The sequence below is a fragment of the Centroberyx affinis genome, unplaced genomic scaffold (assembly GCF_046629955.1).
Source record: "Centroberyx affinis isolate AG114_WGS23_722 - 3 ecotype Tasmania unplaced genomic scaffold, CSIRO-AGI_Caff_v1 ptg001371l_1, whole genome shotgun sequence".
Classification (NCBI taxonomy): domain Eukaryota; kingdom Metazoa; phylum Chordata; class Actinopteri; order Beryciformes; family Berycidae; genus Centroberyx; species Centroberyx affinis.
In genome coordinates, this window is record NW_027279857.1 from 12,211 (window position 1) to 35,718 (window position 23,508).

The 23,508-nt window shown below is 44.1% G+C and overlaps 1 protein-coding gene across 1 annotated transcript in view; it reads right to left on the bottom strand.

Moving 5' to 3' along the window:
• The window catches only part of LOC139649538 (E3 ubiquitin-protein ligase SMURF2-like), a gene marked incomplete at its 3' end in the record, with an annotated part of 42,974 nt that overhangs the window by 11,909 nt on the left and 7,557 nt on the right, over nucleotides 1-23,508 (bottom strand). Inside the window, exons 2-3 of the mRNA XM_071525966.1 lie at nucleotides 4,141-4,179; nucleotides 1,809-1,917 (exon numbers count right to left, since the gene is read on the bottom strand). Coding sequence (XP_071382067.1) covers nucleotides 1,809-1,917; nucleotides 4,141-4,179 — 148 coding nt within the window. The remainder of the gene's footprint in view (nucleotides 1-1,808; nucleotides 1,918-4,140; nucleotides 4,180-23,508) is intronic.

Genomic DNA, 23,508 nt, shown 5'->3' on the forward strand with positions numbered 1-23,508 from the left:
CAACTTTTATTTTTCTCCTGCATCATTTTTTGTTTCTTTGACCGTCACGTTATTGTCCAACATGCCAATGATTTTCATTTACAATTCTAAGATTGACAACAAGTGAAAGGAGAGCTTTCTTGCTTTTCAAAAGGAACAGATTTAAAGAATTAAGACACATGAAGTCACAAAGTTTGATATGTGGCTAATCTTGAAAGGGATAAAAGAAATAAAGAAGCACTCTATATTTGGGTAGGCTTATATAAATGCAAGATTGGCTCAGCGGAGGTGGACAAGCCAGATTTCAAGTCAAAAAAATTTTGTTTGACAAACTCCAATTCACAAAAGGACATAGGAACAGCAGTCCGATCTAGCAGTTGGGAGTGGGACAGAGTCATAGTGTACAAAACGGTTAAGCAAACCTCTTCTCCTAATGACAAAAACAGGCAGAACCTCATTTGAGAATGTTAAGATTAATATTGTATCAGTATGAGCCCCCCTCCCCGCCCCGTCTCTCATGAATATGACTTTGGTGCGGCCTATGGTCTCTGGAATGCGTGAAATCCCACTGTACTGTAGAGGCACTGTTCGCATGTAAAACAGCTCAAATGGTTTATAGATGGCTGCTGCTGCACACAGAAACAGAGAGTCTCAATCTACATTCCTGACACACTTATCATAGAAGCTCCACATAGAAACATGCCTACAGTGTGACACCATTGGGGAGTCCCAGTATGTTTCTCTCATGCGTTCATATCATGTGGAGCTGTTTTATAGTGTGGAACTGGACGACCGTGCATTTCCTCATGAAGCATGAGTGGCATGAGGGAGTGGCAGCACTCATCCGTCAGAAAATGGACAGAATTTTTGACTGACAGATTTCTGAGAGTTGAGTTGTTTTAAAAACTGACCTGGAAAACCTACAATCACCCCAATTTTATACAAGGCTTTCTCCGTTTCAGCTTTGTTTTTGTAATTCTTTAATGATGACCCCGAAACCACAATGCAAACGCCACATAAGCTGAATATATTTGGTCTGTCTGAGTTTCGCCAACAGATGCTGCGCTGGTTCCGTCATTAGCGCATGCTTCAGAATTAGTGGTGACGGGTAAGTAAATGCATTATAACTAGTGTCATGTTTTAAACCTATAGTCATTTACATTTTAATGAATTTATTAGCTCAAACTCGCTCCCTCATCTTTTTCGCGTTCTTCCTTGATATGTCACAATAGATTTCACAGGAACCCGTGAGTAGGTGACGTATCTTAACCAAATATCCTCTCTAAAGATAGATCTATTGTACTGTAAAGCAATGCTGAAATGTATCGGGAAGGTGCAGTGCCACTTCCGGGACACTTAGCCTGGAGTCACATGTGACAGATGTGTCTTGTTCAACTAATTAAAAGGGTAGCAGTTCAGCAGCAGCTGACACACGCTTCCATGGAAGAGCTGTCACGCTTGAGGTGTAGTTTCGAGTCGTACAACAATGGGACGGTGTACACTGCACTGATTATCGCCTCCTCCAAGCCCTCTGTGTTCGCTGCCATTTTTCCAAAACAAACCTAGGAGCACCTCCTCGCTTCTAATTGGCCAAACGGATGGCGACAAATCGGTCTGTTCAGAAAAGTTCAACCGGTTGATTTTCTGTCTGTCAAAATGGATGGAAATCTGATGGAGACGGACGTGTCAACAGTCCTGTCTGGACAACTCTCATTGAAAGTGAACTGAAATTAATGTACATGGATAGACGGATGAGTGCGGCCGCCCCCTAAGTGTCAGGTTGTTCCACAGTGCTCCAAGAAACAACCCCCCCCCCCCCATTGACTTACAGATCATAATGTTGGTTCCACTTGGGGTCCAGCGTATTTCTCACAGTATCGGTGGAGTGGCATTGTCCTGAACCGTCCACCACCACTTTGGCAAAGGGATCCGGCAATCCTGTGAAGCCAAAACAGAGAGAGACCCAAGTAAAGAGCAGTGGCTTTCTGGAGCAACTGTACAAACCCTGGGATTACACAAGTGGCAAACAGAAGGTGGGACACCAGACTCATCAAAACAGCTGTCTATTGCTTAATCTAATTTGGCACAATGTATACATTAGTATTGTGGCTAATGTACATATTTTGACAGGTAAGTTAAAGAAAATACTCAAAGTGGGTTTTAAAAAGAAAAGTTTTTCCAACCCACATTCTTAGTCTCTTTTTCAGAACGAACCGTGGGGACCAAAAGGTTACGTGTAAATGCTGTCAACGAAACTATTTCTAATGTGAATCATTTACATAACAAAGGGAGGAAGTGCAAGTGCTGTTGCTATATGGACAGCGACTCCAAGGCATGTCATTCCACAGTATCTCATTCAATGGGAAATCTGATAAGGGATTCTATTTTATTTTATTTTTTTGCTCACATGAATGCCATTCTGTGTGTGTGTGTGTGTGTGTGTGTGTGTGTGTGTGTGTGTGTGTGTGTGTGTGTGTGTGTGTGTGTGTGTGTGTGTTTCAGATGATTTAGAGTACATGTCTCTGGGCACCGATACCTCACACAAGTCAAACCTGTTCAGTCACATTCAGCCAAATGCTATGTTAGGACTTCCCTCTTCGTGTGTGTGTGTGTGTGTGTGTGTGTGTGTGTGTGTGTGTGTTTCTGTGTGCGTGTTTTAATCTGCATCATTTAGAGGAAACGGCACCACAAACCCACTTGTGAGTCTGTAGTTATTGAGTTCATGACTACCAGGTAAAAGTAGAACCAAACCTACCGGATAAATACTCTACCACTGCTGCAATTCAGCGCTTTTACCAATAACATACTCGTCTGTGGTGCTAGATAATAGATCTTCACTTGCATTAATGTCAGCGGTGGTGGAAGATCCTCTGTCCTGATTACTTAAACTGAGGCTGATGAAAAGGCTTTAGGCTAAATGATGACTAACAGTAAATTAGAAGCCACACAAAGAGAGAGAAAACAATGCACAACTTCCTACTAATGCTTTCCAAATAGGCATATATAGTATTCCAGCCAGTGTGAGTTTGTTTGTTTGTGTTTGTGTGTGTGTGTATGTGTGTGTGTGTGTGTGTGTACGATCCCATTAGGCCCAACCTCAGCATTGTGCTTTAGCAATCTTTGAGTTTCTCTAGACTCTCATTAGTCTACTCTCTACAGGCCAGAAGACTGTTCCAGTCTTGCCCGACTAGGGCAGTTCAGACTAAACGTTTGCCGTCAGGTTGGAAAACTATTCAGACTACGCGACGGGACAAAGATGGGCGCCTCGCATGAAGACGCCAGATCGCACACGATTAAAATGTTTACCCATTCGTCCAGAACAGTTCACTGTAAACATAATTACAAAATAGATGTTCTATCATTTCTTACTCCATGGCGCGAAAGCTGCAGTTTACATTACAAAATGTTTTGTATGAATCTTCTTTCATTTAATTTGTTATTGCATATTATGTGTGGACTGATCCAGGCTCGCTGTCATTTTATCCTATTTTATATGAGATTTATTCCTCCAAATGAAATTGTATAGCAATTTGTCAAGTGGAGCAAGTGGAGTTGGGAATCTGATATAAAGCTGATATAAAGCTGATATGAACTATCTACATGAGTGGGTGCGATTTCCCTTCCAGTTAATTTTGTTTTTCTTCCCCCTGTATCTAAACTCCCACTGGCTGTTGCCAGTGTCACTCTCACATTTCAGTCTTGTACCGCTTCACACTAGACAAGCTCACTAATTTCCCCCCCAAACAAAATTAGTATGACAGTTTCTATATCCTGCTGCAATCATGGGGTGATTTGTCTTCTTGTCAATACTTGGAGATTTGCTGTCAATCCCATGTAATCACCATTCAGGGTTGGCCCTGGACAGGATTGAATGAAATGCCGTTTCTGTCCAATCTAATTAGAGTCTCTTAATGAAGCCTAGGTAGCGCCTCTGTACCAGTGGGCCTAATTGCTCTACGTATTACTAGCACTTCGCTAGCAGTGGGTCCCTCTGTGTGCCAGGCCTCCTGGTCTGTATAACAGACAGACGGCTCCTAGGGGACTTCATTTAGAGCAAGGCTTCAAAAGCAAGTGAGCTGCCACTGCTGACAAAGCCCATTCTAATGCACAAGGGACTCAACAGGACAGGAATAGTAACATGTAAAAATAGGCTCTACTTACGGAAGAAGTCTTTCTTTGCAAGGTTCTTCGCACACAGGACTGGAAGAGAGGAGGCAGAGAGAGATGTTAATGACAGGTTAAAAATGAGGTGTGCACAAATTAGAGAAAACACAAATAGGCCAAATAGGCCGAGAACTGTATGCACAAAAATCTAGGACATAACCAAGTATGTATAGTCAGAGGACATTCCTGCTGGTGATATTACCAACTCTCCAATTTTTAAGATTATATTTTAGATTAGGCTACTCTGAAATATCGGTCATTAGTGTTCAGTAACATTTTGTATTCCAACTCCACAGTCTTCTTTGGTAGCATGTTTGGCCCATGCTCTGCTAACTTTTAATGGTTTCATTATTTACCAATTTCTGTCTTGGCTGTAGAACTCAACACAGTTTCCCCTTGGTAACTACTGCTGTCCTTATGCTTATATATCCGCTTGTCCGTCCTCGCTGTCCCATTACGGGCCAGGAGGAGAACAGTTTTAAGAGGCTCCCCTTGTAAAATATTGAGCAGACAAGCATTCTTTCCTGTATGAAGCGATTCCCTGAGGTTCGCACCACAGCCAACATACAATGGCTTTCAACAGACACAGAGACAGAGACTGGGAGAGCGTGTCTGTGTTTGAGTGCTGAAGTGCTCCTAAGCCATACTTTTCTTTATTTCCCTCTGTCTAAATGTCGCTCTCCTGCTAGGTTAGAGGGCCCCGGCTGGAGCGATGCAGGCCAATGCTTTCTTTTGCGGAGCGAGCTAGACAATCCACTGGGAGTCACAGAGCGAGACGAAGGAGACGACGCATCAGTGATGAAGGGCGGCGGCAAAGGAAAGTGACACGGTGGACGTATTCGGAACCAAGTGAGCTGGAGAGATGCAAGAGGAATTCAGTGAACATCCTGGACTGCCAGTAACATCAAAGACAGACAGTCATGCTAATCCCGCCCACTCCTCTATCAGTACATGTGGACTGGTGCTCAGCACGAAGCAAAGAGAGGCAGACAGAGAGAGAGAGCTAGACACAGTTTGTTTAGCCTCTCTGCCGGTTCTCCCAGTTCATTATTATTAATGCAGGTTTAGGACGCAGGTGACGCCTCTCCCCTCCAGCCTCGCTCCCAGGGCGAGAGGCTATTTTTCTCACTCAGTTCGGAACTACAGGAGTTAAGTAAAAGGAAACAAACAAAATGGATTCTCTGTGGTGTCCTGGTGGCTCAGTGGGCTCATTCTCGACCTTTGCTGCATGTCATCCACTCTCTCCTTGCATCTCACCCTCTACTGTCTAAAAAAGCAGAAATGTCATAAGAATAAGGTTAAAGAATGTGGTGTGATGTGATGTGACCGATGCGGCTGCCTGAAGGTATGTGGTTTCACAATATCATGTGGCCATAATGTTCTATGACAAACTACTAAATTAATAAAATTCACAAATTATTTAATTCTGCTGTAACACTATCCTCCTTATCCATTTAATCATTCATATTATAAAGAAGAAGAAGCCAAGCCTATAAGCAGCTTAATCTCAATTTCAACTTTATTTCTTGAATAAAAGACAATTCACGATGAAGCCGCTATTGCATATGAAAGGGTTTAATGAGCAGAGCATATCATTACACCCCTATAGCGTACACCCACCACTTGGCTTGAAATGACCCATTGCTTTCAGCTTTCAAGCACACACAGGCCTCTTCGCCAAAACAATTCTGTGCTGGAGACACCGTGCATGCAGATTACACACTAGATCATGTCAGAGTATCTGGACCCGCCACGAATGAGAAACAAGCACCACTTCCGAAAAAGATATGGACAGGCAGAGGAAACCAACCTAGCATTACACCCATTCAGCGCGGAGACTGTGACAGCGACCGAAATGACACAGCCAGACAAATCAGACAGAATCACAACATGGGAACAGACAATCACAACACAAACCAAATTACACTGACTGGGCCGACTGGATAAAAACTAACCATCAGCTCGTCAGGGGAAATTACACTGCCAAAGCCGACAGTCTGGGCACGGGCCAAGTTGGAGGCAGCCAGGAAAGCCTCCTGCGGGACAAAATGGACACTGTGTTGTCGGCAGACGGGAGAAAAACAGGAGAAAAATACTGTCGCAGGGGTCTGAAGTCTTGGCAGGACGGCTTGTGGACAGACCGTCCAACTCGGAGACAAAATCAGCTACCAAAGTATAAGTGGGTCATCATCACAGGCCCTAAATCCTTGCCTTGAGGATCGATGTGTAAGCCTATTTGGTGCATATGTATTCCAAGGGATTAGCAGCAAATTTTATTGGGGTTATTTAGAGACAATTTTCATTTTGTCTACCGGTTTGAAATTCTTATTTGATACCAAAGACAATTATCTGATTCAGGCTAAATCCTTATGATTGAACAAGAGCTCAGAGCAGGCTGTGAAACAGGTTAGCAAAGAGCATGGCCATAGTTCAGCTCTGCTATAACCTGAAATATCCAGAAGCTACAGGCAATGACTATCTAGCCTGACTGTGCATCTTAACCTATAGGTCAGAACGCAAAATGGATCATGGGCGTGTTTCTTGTAGGTCTCCATGAGGAGACTGGATCCCATGGCACGACAAAATGCATCATATTCTGGCTTCACTGTTTGGAGAATGGGCAGATCTAGCCTTCACAATAGCCTAACATGACAATACTGAGCTCTAAGGAAAGGTTGTAACCTTCAGGAATGAAAGGCTATCCTGCACATGGGAGGTCGTAACTAAGGAGGACGTGTGTGTAGGAGGGAGGGGGGAGGGGAGGGTTGCTTTCCAATTGTTTTAAATTCTTCTTCCTCTTAACTTTTCCTCCCTACCTCTTAGGCATGAAAAGGGCATGGCTTAAAGGCATAAACGAAAGAGGCCAAGGAAACGTGAGAAATGCAACGTAAATTAAATTAAATTTCTTGTTTCCCTCTAGCTGTGGTGGCAGCTTCTTGCTTCGGGTGCTCACCACTGCTGAACAGTAAGTAGCTGGTAGGTTAAACTGAGTGTATGGAGCGCTAAGGGGGACTCGGCTCTCCGGTTACCAAACTACGCTAATGAAGATTAAGGGATTAACCTGCACACTGCTCCACTGTCTCGGCCGCAACCACCATGGAGGTAAAAGCCTCTTTCATCATCATCAATGACCTCTCACAGTCTCTGTTGCTGGCTGCTGCTGGTCAGAGCATGGGTAGATGGAAACAAGGCTCAATGAAGGGATTGATAAGGCAAAGGAGCGATAATGATAATTAGAGAGTCAAAATAAAAAAAAGAAATAAAGAAGAGAGGAGAGGGTACTCTTCGAGTTTAACACTGGTTAACTCCCAGCGAGTCTACTTGACACACAAAGGTCTGCATTATAGATGAGCTGATGAGCTTTTCGTCCCTGAAATCTGGACAGACCTCTCACTCAGGAGGTTTAGTGTGTTAGAGAGCTTCTCAGCAGTGTTCAACCTTTATCTATACAGCAGCAGAGAGCCACTGCAGCAAGAACATCAATGCCATCAATGCTAGAGAACATAACCCTAACCCTAAAAAGCAACTAAAAGGACTAATTATAAGTAATTATAAACTACTAAAATAATTTAAGTTACCCCTAATTACCACCTACGACATAATGAGACGAGGTGGTGGAGCATACTGCTTCTCAGTGTCTAAGATACTGTAAAAACATTATTTTCTCAAACCCTGGGTTAGGCTCCCAAAATGGGTTGCAGGAAGATTGTAGTGGTTCCAAAAGATATTCTGAAGAATTTGGAATCAAAAGGTATTAGCTATGTTATCAAAGCAAAGCTGAGATCTGGTGCAAGGCAAGTTGAATGGAACACTGCAGCACAGGAGTATTTTTAATTACCCTGCATCATGGCCTAAAAATAGTATTGGGTTGTAAGAAAATCTATTTTGAAAATGATGGTGGCCTGAGAAATGGTGTGAAAAATGCTGGGAATGAGGTGTTGTAGCTAATGTAGTTTTAATGTTCATTCAGATCCTAGCTTGGGAAGCGAGGCCAACTAGAAATCAGTGAAGCTGCCAGTAAGTCCTGGGGTGAAGCTGTCCCACAGTGCTGTCCATGGATCGTCTTCCCCACCACAAATCCTCACTCCAACAATAAGTGGGGCGACCGCAAAACTGGCCGCACACCAGCGTCTTAAGAACAACAAGTAAGCAGAGTAGCAGCTGACAACCCTCCATTAATGTTACATCACCGGGGATTCTCCTAAGCCTCTTGGAAGGGGGATTCTCCAAAGACATTACCTCTGGTGACTGCTGCTAGATGGCTGACCTTTTAGACTCACAAGGTGCATTGTAATAACTGTGGGACAGCAAAAGGAGCTCTTGCTGAATTTTGAATGAACCACAGCCTGGCTTCAAAACAATAGGGCTAAAATAAGACAGCTGAGTCATTCACAAACTAAGGGTACGATTACACCGTTTATATTTGGTTCGTTTACGTTTACCCTGCCCAATTAAAGCGAACCAGGGCTTGTATAAAAATCACATGTACTCACAGCTTTTTTAGAAAGAGGTTTGACTCATCTCGAACCTTGAGGGATGACAAACCTTGAGGTTAGAGATTTTGGGGGTAGGGTGGGGATGTCAAAACAAATCCAATTCCAGTTCCTGTAACTTTAGCTAAGCAGGATGGAGTTGTCTGTGCTCTTTGCCATAATTTACCTTCTCTGGCATTCATAAAAGTAAAGAACACATGAAAAAAATAGCTGAATATGAGTATGAGCAACAGGTGAATATAAGTAATAATTTTGCCCTCAGTTCATTTTGATATGTTTGGCTTTCCAAGCATGAGTAACTGCTGGCTAACAGATGCCAACATCTGTCTCCTTATACACATAAACCCTTGCTTTTTGGGGTTGTTTCCTGTAGTTGGTTTGAATTACGTTCTCACTCCCAACGAATCGCACTGCAGTTCTCTTGGAAGAGGACAGAGACCTGCATTTTCAGGCGTATCAGTGCGGCTAAACTGCCCCAAACATGCTTGGTGTGAACACGGCCAACTATTAAAACTCAGCTTTGCCCTTGCTAGACAGTGTAACTTCTGTAAAGACTTCTATTTATTTCATTAATCAATCAAAAAATACCCAAGACCTCCTCAATATCTGGTCAAAATCTGATTGGATCTGTAGTCATAGTCTGTCCTCCATGTTCAGCTGGGAAAAAAAAACATTGGCTTCTAGTAGAGAAAAAGACTTGGATAATAAAAATCCTGCACACTGCTCTTGCAATGCCAACACAGGTTTATTTAAAGTGTAACGTTTTGGTCTCCCTGGACCTAACAAGAGCTCAGGTTAACTTAAATTCTTCACCAAAATATTTTGTCATTTTCTAGTTCAACCACTCAACACTACCCTCATCCCAAACCAAGCTGTGACAGTGGTAAAAGGGTCAACAAGGGGTCAACTTTGCTCCATTGTCTGGTAAGGGGATTTGAAACAGCTGCTGTTTATGGACCATTTGTAGGTGAGCCACCCCATTCCACACTCTGAAGCCAGCTGTAAATCAAACCAACAGTCACACATGGCCAAACCAAGCCTATCTCTCTAAGCAACTAACATAAGGGGGATAGTACCTTTACCATTGTCTGGTAGCTGAGGGGCTTGGAGACAGACAGTGGCCCATCAGTGACCCAGACAATGTGTCATCATGCTCCAGAGGTCAACCATAGCTTCCCATCCCCAGGGGAACTGGTAGGGTAAGCGTACCATTTAAACACACACATTCATTAAGCCTGCAAACTTACATCTGAGGGCTATAAAAAGAGGCTATAAAAATAAAAAAACACTAATCATTTGTTTGCTGTTTGATGTGTCAGGCCAAAAAAAACAAATACATAAGTCACAGAGTCAGAGATGTGGCTAAAGCCTAGGTCACACTCAATTTTAATGCTGTTTCTAAACCCAACTGGGCCATCCTGATAATCTGTGTCGCAGATTATCTGGTAGTGTGAACGGGTTCAAGACTGGAGACTCTTGCCCTTTGGCCCAAAAAGATTATTTCAAATATGTTTGATTTTGTCTGGCCCAGTCTGGTCGAACTCCTTGGTGAACGGCTTCCTGGCCGGTCTGCAAGCGCACTAGTAATGTAGTTTGAACTGCAAACTTGTAGTCTTGTAGTGCCTCACCTCGCTATTCATTACAGAACATTAACCTTGTCTCTAACTAAGGGGAGGCGGCCAAAGAGGCTGGAGATCAGTAACGTCCCTGTCTGTCAGAACACAAAGGTCAGGCTGAAGGTTGGCATTAGTCCTGGTCAAAAGGTGAGAGGTCGTAAACAGACGGGGGCAGGGGGCCTTCAGGGGATTCCCACTTGTTTTCTCAAGGGAGTCTCTGAGTCGCCCTTTTGCAACGGCTGCTTAACGCATCACTCTGTTGGTTGGGAAAGAGAGGGGGGGATGGCTCATGCATTCAAATCCCATAAGCCCAACAGGACGCTCTCTTTGGAAAGGGCTTCGGCAGACACTGCGCCACAAAATGATGGATCAGGCCATTTGGTTTGAAAGTCTGGGTTAACAGATATAAGTGTTGCAGAATGCCTAATCTAAAAGCCTCGTACACTTGTGCAGATTCTGTACATTTATCACTGGACATTTATCATGGTATGAATCAATCCCTTCATTCACGGTGGTATAATTCTTTCTGAATATGAGATGAGCATTGCGGCAATTGTGTGAAAATTTGCAGGTGTACGGTGTAAAGATTCATACTATTAGTTAGAATATGATTTTCTATACAAAGGACAGGAGCTGTATTGAAGTCCACAACAGTGCCAGTAGCCTATATGATTTGCACTACAGTGCACTGAACCCCCAGCATGCCTCAGGCCTCTTACACTCTGGTATCATTATCAAACCACAGAGCTGAACTGCTCCGACCAGGGGTTTGTGGTCAGTAACTCCAGTAGGTGATTGCGTGATTCTATACTGCCAACTCCACAGTCAAGTACAGGCATTTTGTGGCCCATTTGTTCAGATCACAATTAATTCTCCAACAGGACTGCAAGGACAGGACAGTCAACCCGCGTTGAGCCAAAAAAAACAATCAGCCTCCAATGACTGGGCTTGGCTACTTCTAATGGTTGGAGGAACAATGCTTGGATAGGCTGCAGTAGTGTTTGTCCTATAATGTTTTTCACCTCCTCCTCTGTTTTAGCCCATTTTGGTTCCAGTGCAGGTGGCAAGAGAAGCAGAACAACGTGGCCAGATGATGTTCTTTGTGGCTTTAAATTTTTTCACTTGCAATGTTCCATTATCATTGAATGAATATCGGGGAAACACTTGGGACAACTGATCCAGTATCACCCTTGCGTTGCTGATTCCACTCCACCTCCAGTATTGAGCAGAGCAGTCAGATGGAATGAAATAGCCTGTTTTCTGTCAGAGGCTGAAACGGAGACAAGTGCCCCCATATTGACACCTCAAAGAGATGGCAAGGCAAGAGATGCATGTCTGACAAATGTGCTTTGGTCGCGAATGAAAGTAGGGGTAGCAACAGCAGGCAGCTCACACTCTGATTTCATTGTGATTCATAGGGCTACAAGAAAAGCTACTTTCGGCAGGAGCTTTGTGCCCCTCTGCCATCAATAATACTAATAATATAATGAATGACGAAAAGGCGAAATTGCCTTTGTACATCTCTAGTGCCAATATATCTATATCTGTGTGCTATATACTTTTAATGTCTGTAATCACTGTTCTCTATTATTTTCCATATTCCTGTATTACTGTATGAAACAATTGTCAAAGCATCACCATTTTGATTTGATTTGATCTAATCAAATCATTCTTTCCACCACTTGATGAATACCTCTAATATTAAGCATCACCATTCATGTCTAAATAATGGAATCACTTGAATTTACTTTAGTTGTGTTCCTTTATCCCCTCTTATTGTAAAAAAAAAAAAACATATGCTTGTAAATGAAAAGTAACACAGAGCCCAGTGATCACAACTTATCAGGCCTACAAATTGCAATAGACCACACACACACAAACTGAATAACTATGCCAACACAGAGGCTTTAAACAAATTTAAAGGAGCTTTGAAAAGACACAGGTTCCAGGTGCAAAGAGGGCTTCTACTGTAAGGGTGCACATTTTGGAACACACATGTGCTTTTAATGTAAGGGAAACAGACCAAATTGCACATTTCATATCTTCCACTATCAATGCAACATAGTAGACTATGGCTAACGGGATGTAAATGGTGCTCATGATTCCATCTGTGTTGGCTCTTTTCAACATTGTGCCATCAAACCTGCATGCTATCAGAAACAACTCTGCTTCAATGCAGAATCACAAAAAGGCAGAATTGTGGTTTCCATGAATAAACCCCCTCCATAGGGAAAAGAAGAAAAAAGGGGTTGTAATAATATTGATATGCTATTTAAAACTTGCACAGCATTTCGACCTCCTAATGTGTGTCAGGGCAAAACATCAGTCTAACTCAGTCATGATTCTTTAATGAGCCAATTTGTTTGTGTATTGCTGTGCTGGTATTTTATCCACACAACATTACGCCCGTAAATGTCAAGTGTTACCAAATATTAGCACGGTCAACACTGTGGTTAAGGGTTGTTTAAGAGGAAATGTTCAACACCGGAGTGTGAATCTGGTTGCCTAAAAAAAAAAGCCTGAAAAAGCCCAGCGAGTCTCACAGCCAAAACCCCTTTAGGGCAAAGGCTTTCAGGGTGAACAAAGAACTTCCATTCTTGTAGCACTTCAAATATTGCATAAGTGAACATTTGTCTTTGTTCTCTCAAGGCCTTTTCTGACAGGCAAATGGTGAGGTTTAACCTGTCTGCAACAAAATACGAGATGGATAACAAACAGAAGCGCTCAATGACCTAAAAGTCGCTACCTCCGCACAGAAACTGGAACACAACCTGGTGGAGCGCAATTAAATGCAACCCAACCAGACTAAGGAGGATGTAAAATGCGAAACATCAGCCTTCGAGACATCTTTAAGAGTTCAATGAGTGGTGTCAAGTTTGATCACACATCATTTGAAATGAGTGCAACCAAGCCTGTACAACCACACCCTGTCAAAATTGTGTGAGTGCGAGTGACAATGGGGGTTGCTTGTCTACCGACGAGTTGAGCTTGAACCTGGATCTTTTCTAAAGGGCTGACACCTCCCTTAAAAGCTTTAATGACCGAAAAAAAAAAAACTAGACAGAAAACTACCGAGTATGTGAGAAAAGCTTTACGCCTCAGGTAGGTTAGTTTACCCAAAATTGCACCCAAAGACTGTGGAAGTGGGAAGATTGGTAACACAAAAACAAGAAGAAGAAAAAAGTCATACTTTGAAGGAATAGATCCCCCGCTGCTCCCAAAACTAGGTCACAAAGTATTGAAATGTGCATGTGGCCTGAAGCCAGGAACAGAATTCAATTTCTCCTACCTTCACACACCTCACCTTACCTGCTGCCAGCCGCTGTGGGCTCTGTGCCGCGACCCAGGCTGCTACGCTCAGCCTTGCTTAAAAGGGTTCCTACACAGTTTCAATTTTAAAATTCCATACTTTTCCAGACCTTACTGCCTTGATCTGATTTGTTTTTCATGTTCAGTATGATTTACGCTGATCTACCTACTAACTAGAGCATGTGAGGTGCAAAACAGAATTACAACAGAATTTTTCCACACTGTTCCAAAATTTTTGGGCAATTTCCAAACTAACAAAATCTTTTTCAATCTCTCTCTCTTTCCCTCTCGCTCTCATGTAATCATCACACATAATAGCCTGAAATAATGCATGGGGAAAGCAAGAAAACATCAACCTTGTTTCCATTAGAAATGAATTGGATTTGCAAGTTCACAAACCTGAAATCCTGCTAAAAAAAAAACAACTGCTGACACTTACAAACACACACACACACACACACACACACACACATCCCATAAGCCATTAGCGGCAGTCATTTAGGCGGTCAGGCAGGCCCACCTCTGCCCTGTTATGACTCCTGCTGCAGCCCCACGCTGTCTCATTCACAGCATTGTTCCACTGCTAAACAAAAAGCTTCCTCTTCCCCTCCTCACGCCTCCCTGGCGGGCTCGCTCACTCACTAGAGGAACACACACACACACGTATACACACGCAAAATACGTGTAGGCACATACTCTCAAGCACAAGCATTAGAAGTTTAAGTGTGTGTACGTGACTGCCTTTATGTTACTGCACCAAGCACACACTGCAACAATTCACGCTGCTGTGGTGCGACTTCGTATCCCTCCCTCGCCGCCAAATTGGACTATGTCGCCAAACTGGGGTTCTAATCTACATTGCACTTCCTCTGAAAACCCATTACTCCATTTTGCAACCTCTCTCCCTCCCTCAGCCTTTCTCCAGCCCAGTGAATGCTTGGGATGCCAATTATGTCATTCATTTGAGAGGCCAGCAGTCTCCAGCTGACACTCCCCTCCTCCTACTCCTCCTCCTCCTCCCTGCTCCCCAAGGAGACGCCAACAATCTGGAGTGGAACGCAGTCGCCATGCAGAGGAGGAGGGGTGGGGGTGGGGGGGTATAGGGGGTGAGAAGGTGAGGAAAAATGAAGGAGGAGAAATGTTCATATGGAGGCAGGAATCTACGGTGGAATGGAGGAGGGGAGGAGGGTATCTAGAGTCACAAATCTGTGGCACGGAGTCAGCAGAGTGAAAAAACACTAGGGGAGGTACGGAGGGTGGAGGAGAAAGGGAGGGAGGGAGAGATGGGAGAAGAGAGGGGAGGGAAGGAAAGGGGAGACGCTAATTCGGAGCCAGGAATTTTGACACTGACAACATTCTGGCATACTGGGAACACTGGGGGAGGGAGTGGCAGGGGGGGTGGAGAGAGACGAGATGAGAGATGAGGAAGGAGAGCAGAGAGGGGATACACCGGAACGCGGTTTGCAGTTAGCCGTTGGCAGGATATTAAAAATGGAGTGAGCTATCACAAGGTACTAAAACGCTGTAAAATATTGGATATGAAAAACAGGATTTCTGCTAGTTTATGGGCATTTCTAAGGTGAAAATCAACTGAGCGAGGCTTGATTCTGTTTAGACAAGCAGATGGCAAATGAGATTATCACTCAGGGAATTACAATTTATGCTACAGCATAATGCAGGTACCTGAGAGCAGTATTGGTGAAAATATACAATGATGCCCAGCCTTTGCCGTCGATTGACTAACTGTCAAGCTGACAACATGAGAGGGAAAGGGAGAGACGGATGGGAGGTGACGTGGGGAGAGACTTGATATGAGGAAAGAGCACAGAGAAGAATCTAAATGAGAGCTTCTAGGTGGAGGCAAGCTTGCATGTAAGTGGAACAGATGGGAGAGTTGGTACGGTAGGGAATCGAGGAGGAGAGGTGACGTGGAGCAGAGAGAAAAAGATGGAGTGAGCAAGAAGTGAGGAGGAGGAAATAAGCCGGAGGTAGTCAAGCTCATCTAAATACTCAGACAGCAAACAGAACAGTCATACGGGAAGCTTTCAAGTTACAGTTTGACTGGGATACAGTCAGGTGTAATATCATACCACTGGAATGCCATTCCCATATGACTCATTATGCCCACTTAAGCAGAGAAATAGCTGCCCTTCATTTATTTGCATCTGCTTCCTCTAATGGAAGTTCAGCCTCTGTGCCAACAGAGAGAGTTTGACTGAAGTTGACCGCACATGACTCAAGCTGCAACCTTCCTAGGAACGCAGTGAGGCTGTAACCAGTGACCAAACCATTTATTATCAGTATTCTGTATTGTTAAAGTGTAGCTACAATATAAGAGACCACTGAATATGAAACACACAGGGTCAAAGTACCAGGGGCTAGAAGAGGAAGAAATGTTTGTGCAGGTAGCCTAAAATGTATGTTTACATTTAGGCTAGTGTTTTAATTTTGCTTTCAATTTATTATTGAGGCATTTATATGACACCAGAGCAACTTGGAATAAGTGCAACAGCAGAACAGGCCAATGCCTATGAATTCTATAGCTAATTGTAAGCAACATTGTAAAGAAAAAGTGCAAGACACAAGTAGTCTTGAGTAGAGAGCTTGGAACTGGAAAGGAGAGTAGATTTTTATTTGGAGTAAGATGTAGCAAGAGTAAAGGCAGTGCAGAAACAAAAACAAGGCACAACGAGCTCCCATCTGCAGCCATTTTGCATCCCTCTTCCATTTGGTGCAATTCAAATGAGAGTGCAAATAGTGCAAGGTAAAGCAACCCATAAAAACCCAGAGTAAACAGCGTGTGTGTGTGTGTGTGTGTGTGTGAGTGTGAGTGTGAGTGTGAGTAGTCTGTGTTCCGTTCTTAAAAGGGGCATCTTTTTGGAACACTTGTAATATTGTGAGAGAAGGTTTTTTGTTTGCAAATCAGCTCAACAACATTGCTCATTGAAGCCAATGGCTTTAGTATGCAACTAGCTGCAACTGTTGGTTTTCAATAAAGAATAGTGGAAACACTAGTCAAATCATTTTAGGGAGGTGTACACTTTTTTGCAAACAGTACGACTGAGCATAGCAGTAAATGGCAAATAATGTAACAAATTTTTTCCTCCTGATATTTACATAATCCCAAAGGCAACAACAGCAGGATTGGGTGGGGGGTGCAGTAGGGGGTATTCTCTGGCACCAGGCATTACACTGCAGCTTACACAGCTCATCTCCTTAGGGTGCTTCAAACCACACACACTAACTACTGCATCAGCGCCCCAGCATGGTGTGCACATATGTGTGTGTGCACTGCATGTGCATGCCTGTCTTTGTGTGTCAAAGTACGTGCCATGTTGGTGTGTGTTTTACATCTGTGTTTTTGTGAGTGAGTGTGTGTGCATTCCCATATGGATGCCATGATTCATTTGCTAGCAGTCTCTGCATGGACCATCAGCTCTGAGAAACAAGGGGATGAGGAAAAGACAGGGGCTGAGGAGGATGACGATAGTGATTATGAAGCGGAAAACAGCGAGAGACGGGGTGGGGCGGGGGGGGTGTGAGAGAAGAGGAGGCAGAGGAGGGGATAGGGACAAATAAAACAGAAGGAGGGAAGCAAAAGAAGAGAAGGATGATAAAGAGGAGGGGCGGGGAACGAAGAGGAGAGTTGAAAAAAAATAAGACAGGAAAAAATGAAGAGAAGGAGAGAGAAGAAGAAAAGAGAGGGGGGAGGAGAGGGGGTGATGGAGGAAGGCTGAGAGACGAGTCCCTGGGCAATACATTGCACCAGTTCTTTCTACATCCCACAACCATTTTGGGAGCGAGCCTGCTGATGACAAGGGACAGCCTGCATGTTAAATACACTGGCCTCTACCAGGGACTCTACGGGTAACTGGAGGAGAGGGATGCACGGATGCACACACACACACACACACACACACACACACACACACATCTCACACACTCAGACTCACGCAGGCACAGACATATAATTTCATAGCCTAGTTTCAGCTGAGATTAGAAGAGGAATGGCTGAGACTGTAAAAATGCCACGCTTCAAATCTCAGACAGAAGTCTTGAGCGTGCCCTGAATCAGCGTCAGACTACAGTGGAAAGAAATAAGAAAAAACAACAGAAAAAGGATTGTATTGAGAAAATCAAATGGCATTCACAAATGAACAGAAACTAGCTTATTCTATTATATAGTGAAAAGGGCAATCATTCACTACAATCATCAAGTATTGAAAAGTGTGGTAATGACGCGTAATTCCCTCTGTAAAGGGGATTGTGGGGGTTGTGTGAGACTTTGCAGCTAAAATGTGAAGTTCCAGGTATAGAGTGAAGTGTCTCATCCCCGACAGACTGACCTGAATTTGGCTCTATATGACCAGACCGCCATGGTAAAAAGTACTGTTATAAAGCTGCTGTCTGAACCGAAGCTTCAAAACCAGTATCAAAGAATATCCAGCTCTAATACAGTACTGAATTTGGTCTTTTATTAAAGCTAATCGCAGCAATAATCTAATGACTCACAAACAGATAACGTGCCATATGGACATTCTCCTCTCTCATACGTACGGGCGCATGACAGCTCCGTGCCACCAGTCAGCATAAGGCCCGCCACCCACTAACAATATGGCACCGCCACTAGGGAAGTACCAAATCATTGGACTGCGTCTGGGCCTTAACTACTCCTAAGCAAAATGCCAGTTGCACCTAGCGCGCTTCCATTCATATTGCTATTCTATTCACCACCCTATTCACAGAGGAAGAAAGACGGGCGAGCGAGCTAAACGGCGAGTGGGCAGACGTGTGAGAAAGAATGGTGAGAGATAGGCGGCTACTGTGGAGACAGAGGAGGAGACAGACAGACAGACGGTGAGAAAGATAGACATAGAGAGAGAGAGCGAGTGAGATGGAGCGGCGCTAGGCCATGTTTCCTGTCGTCGTCTGTGTGCGTGAATGGCAGGGAGAGAGAGGTTACTTCGGGCTGCAGCGGTTTTCTCCATCTCTGTGTACACATAAATATTCAGCTGAACCTGGCAGACGTTCACGGTGGAGTCCAGGGCTTTTTGTTGCCTGGGGGGGGATGAGGGCTGAAAAAAAGCACATCTACCACCAGACAGCGAGAACCTGACACTGTTTGAAAACGTACTGCAGCCGACTCCAACCGTGCCACTGCTCACAGAGGTAGCCTAAAACTGTGATAACTCAATTTCTATTTACAAGTAACCCATATAGGAAAATGCCCAGCGCTAAAGCCTGTTTTCTAACAGTAAATTCAATAATCAGTGCAGCGCTGCTTTCGTGACTCTTTTGTGAACCTGCGAAAACAGGTGGGAAATCCCGCTGTTATTGTGAATATGTTAAACAGAGGAGTGGGATGGCGTGGCACGCCGGCGCCGTCCGAGCTACTTGATCCCCTTCACCGCTATGAAAATCACTGCATCGCTCATGTCCTCCGTGTCTCTCTCTCCCACGCTGAAACTGAAAACACAGACTCAGAGAGAGAGAGAGAGAGAGAGAGAGAGAGAGGGATGCCATTGGAATGGCTGTGTGTGTGTGTGTACAGTAGACATGCTGAATGGTCTACCAGACACACACACACACACACACACACTGTGGTGGGCAGTCTGACCGCAGAAACAGTAGCAGGAGAACAGTGAGGGGGAGGGAAGCGTGATCCATACAGCCTAACCTGCCTTCCTGCTTCCGCTGGGTTTTTTAATGCAACACCTACCACAGAGGAGTGAAAAACCTTTTCTTCACCCACTGGCAAAAACTAGTTAACATTTACGACACTGCCCTGGTAACAGTGATGGACCTCAGGACAACATTAAAAGCCCTCTAGATAGAGCAGAAAACACAAGACTAGGTCAGTCTGACATCCCCTTATTGAGGTTGGATGCAGCACAGCTAGCCAGTAAGACTGTTGTGTTTTCTTACTTCTTGTGTTGTGTTTCTCCAAACCTTGCAAATAATTCAAAGAATCCATAGCCAAGTATAAGGCTACAAACAACATTCCTTCAATAGCATCACTTGCGTTTCTTGGCTACATGCTTTTGTTCCAATAGACACACATTAGGCAGCTTAAACACATTTGATAAGATTTTGTTGTACCATATAGGAAGACCTTTGTTAGTTTAGTATTGAATTGTAGAACTGTCTACACTGTGTGTGGGGAGATAAAAGTGGTGAGAATGCAGCCTTTCATTTGGATAGTCATTTATGCATTCTCTAACTGGGATAATTTCTAGTGAATCAAATTATACATGACTTGAACTATTCCTCATTTTGCTGGGGACCCCCTGCAACCCCCTCAAGGACCCCTCCGGGTCCCCAGACCCTACTTTGACAACCATGGCTTTAGGTTATCTTAGCTAGATTGTACTGCGGTGACGGACAGGGACAGGAAGTGTGTATGTGTGCTGCGTGTGTGTGCATGTGTGCGTGTGTGTATGTGCGTCACAAGTCAAGAACAGATAAAGAAAAAAAAAACCAAACTGGAGCCGCACCGGCAGAGTCGTCTGTCAGCTGTCTGGGCTAGATCCGGGGGTGAGGGAGGGAGGAAGGAAGAGAGAGAAAGAGAGAGAGAGATCCGGGGGTGAGGGAGGGAGGAAGAGAGAGAAAGAGGGGGAGAGAGAGAGAGAGAGAGAGAGATGGGGGGGTGTCCTGTTCATGAAGGAGAAAAGAGAGAGTGAAGACTGAGGAAAAAAGAAGGAAAGAGCCCAGCATGTGTGTGTGTAAGAGACAGACACATGATGAGAGGGACAGTACTGAGAGGAAGTGAAAGGAAGAGAGAGAGACAGGATGCAAGGAAGAGTCAAATCCACATGTATCAAAGTGCCTTCCAAATTCAGACACTTCTTAAATAGTTTGCCTTCATAAGTGAGACTGACAGAAATCTAGGCTCTAGCCTTAAAAAAAAAAAGAAAAAAAAAAAAATGAAAGAAAAGGTGAGATTTCTCTTGCATATAATGCAGGAAAATCCTCCTGAAGCACTTTTGGAAAGTTTAATGCGTTCTGCATATTGAAGCCCACCGCCTCTCCGGTAAGAGGCTGTTATGCAACACTGAGGTGTTCAGTCTTTCCATTTTCCTGCTCAGAAGTGCACGGATGCCACCAAGTTCAAAAGTAATTTGAATAGCAGATAAAGCTAGAACGTACTGTGGGATTAGCTGCAACAACCAAAGTCTCTGAGCAAAGTGTTTTCAAAGCTATTGGGACTAAAGGGAAGGTCTAGGCTACATGTCATACAGAATATATTAAACTCCTATACATTATTATTACCATTATCCTCCAAACCTTTAGTAATATCACAAAAAAGTCTCCCTGTACTCAACCTATTGCCAAACACCCTATGATAGCAAGGGTTTGGTGACAGATTATTGACTGGATGGGCAGACAGTGTTGGTCCAACAGACGGGTTGCAAACTCCCAGTGTGTTATGTGGTGAAACACTGGTCATCAGAGCATCTGCCATGACTGGTGGACAGTAAAGCTGAGTTATGAGACTGGCAGCGCCTTGTGAGATTTCATTACTGAGTCACCGCCGCCCCCTGCGCCAAAATCCTGCTAAACAGTGTTTTATTGAGACCCAAGGAGAGTGTTGCTTCAGCTACCCGTTGCCTTGAGATAATAAGCCAGCTTCAATTTGTCATTTTAATCGTAACGTTTCAAAACAAATCATCACGGCCCGATCGGATATCAAGGGGCATCCATCTTGAGTTATGGACGATCGACCGGCTGCGCACGGCCGACTCCTCACCAGAGCGATGTTCCTCTACGTCTGCTGCTGTGCTGCGGCGGTGCTAAACGTGCTAGACGTAATAGGAAAATCCACAAGTCAACTGAAAACAAATGTATCAATGAAACGGCGGGGTATAATCCGACACGCCGGCGACCCCGGGGGTTCCCGCGCGGCGTGAAAGCGGAGCGCGGAGGGGAACCCGAGATGACCGCAAACGGCGCGGCGCTCAGTGTTCCCTTTTCGCCCGCATTATGGAATTACATCCCTGTAAATCAGCGTCGGCCATGCCAAGATCCAAAACAAAAACACTCGCAGGGGTGAGAACATACCGAGAGCTTCATTCCACGGGGCGGTTTGAAGACGGATGGGGTAAGGAAAGGGGGAAAGGGTGGTTCTTTATAAATCCTGGCATTCGAGGGCTGTAATAATAAAATTCTTGCTTGTTGTCTAGACACAGAAAACTTTCAGGGACTGCCAAAAATTACTCCGCCGCAAAAATCTTGGGGAAAGCAAAACTTTAATGAATCATCAAAACAAGAGACCGTTCGACATTTTTATTTTTTCTGAAAGCGAAGCCGGCACCAGAGGTTGAAGGTGCAGGTAGTTTTTCTCTAGGCTTCTAGTCAGACAGCCACATTTAAGGGGGCTAGACTACATTTTCCAATGACATGGCAAAACATTCAGCAGATGTTGAAACAATCATCTCTCTTTTAACAACTTGTGAAAGCCTCATCAGTTAAAGTGAAAAAAAAAAAATCAAACAGAAGTCTGCAGGGGCCTAGCTGAAAAAGGCAGTGTGAAGGTAGCTTACACTTCAATGTGTAGCTTGCTGAAATGCCTGTGCCACTTCTACCTGCTATAACCCAACGCTGAAAAGGAAAGGCAGGCTTTTGTGTGGTATCAGCATAGCAACCAGACAGCTGTACTTCACCCATTGTTGGCCAGGTGAGCCATGGGTTAGATAAATACTCTATTGACCCTGGCTCAGAGCCTGCAGATAATCAGGAAGGGAAAAGGAATCTGTCAGCCAGCAGCAGCATTGTCAAACCATGAGCTGAGCTTTACTCCTCTACATTAATTAATCATCAGCTTAATAATAAAAGCATTATCCAGACAAAGCCAGCTGCTGCCTGAGAGACTCACTGGCTCAGTTTGAGCTTGTTCGGCCAATCACCGATTATAGATATCGACTTTTAGGAATTTTATGATGTGGCCTCGCCATAAACAAGCACAAGCACCCTCTTTCTTATCTCTTTTCTTAGCAATCAAGATAACCCCATCTATAATCATCCAACATGAAAATCCATGTGCATCCATGGGTAAGAAAACCTTTTACTGTCTGTTACAGAGAAATGGAAATTCTTCATTCGCATAACCCCTGAGACACACACACACTTAACGAAATTACCACCTCGCCGGCGCAAAGTCACTGCGCTTCACCAGCGCCGGCACGAAAATAGGTCCCTAAGTGTTCCACCATACCAGGATTTTTAGGTTTGGAAAACACAGATAACAAGCCATCCCGCACACCTAATCCCCCTATTTTGCAGCCTTGTAAATTAATTCATCTAGAGGAGGCAAAATGGCTCAAGCGAATGCAACTTCCTGCAAGAAGAAACGCGCTTCACGAGTCAGAGTTTGAGATTTAGATTTACCACACGTGAGGTGAGAATTTAACAAAATCTTAGTAAAATGTGCCACGTCAGAGTGCCAGTTCCACTGCATCTGAACACGGTCCTCTCCTGCATTTTCCCTTTAGATTTACTGGTGAAAAATAAGTATGAACTTACAGCTGGAACAGTTAGATCATAGAGCGAACATAAAGGTTTCCATATGAGGAGGGAGGCCACGTGAACACTAAATGACTGACTGACGAGGGAGGGGGTGCTTTGTCTGTGTGTGTGTGTGTGTGTGTGTGTGGTCATCTGGAGTATATGTTAAGTGAGGCAGACTAAACAGAGTTGAAGGAAGTTTGGGTATAGAGCTATGTGCTGCATGACAACACCTGACCACAACACAGTGACCCCAAATGCTAAAAAGGTGAGTTCAGATACACACACACACACACACAGCATTTGTATCACACAGGAACATCACCTCTTCCCTGACAAGCCCTGTGCACACAGACTAATCTATACTACTGAATATTTAGACTGGAGGATAATTCAGCGCAATGTACACAACCAGTACTCTACTGAGTCATTCACTACAGATGAAA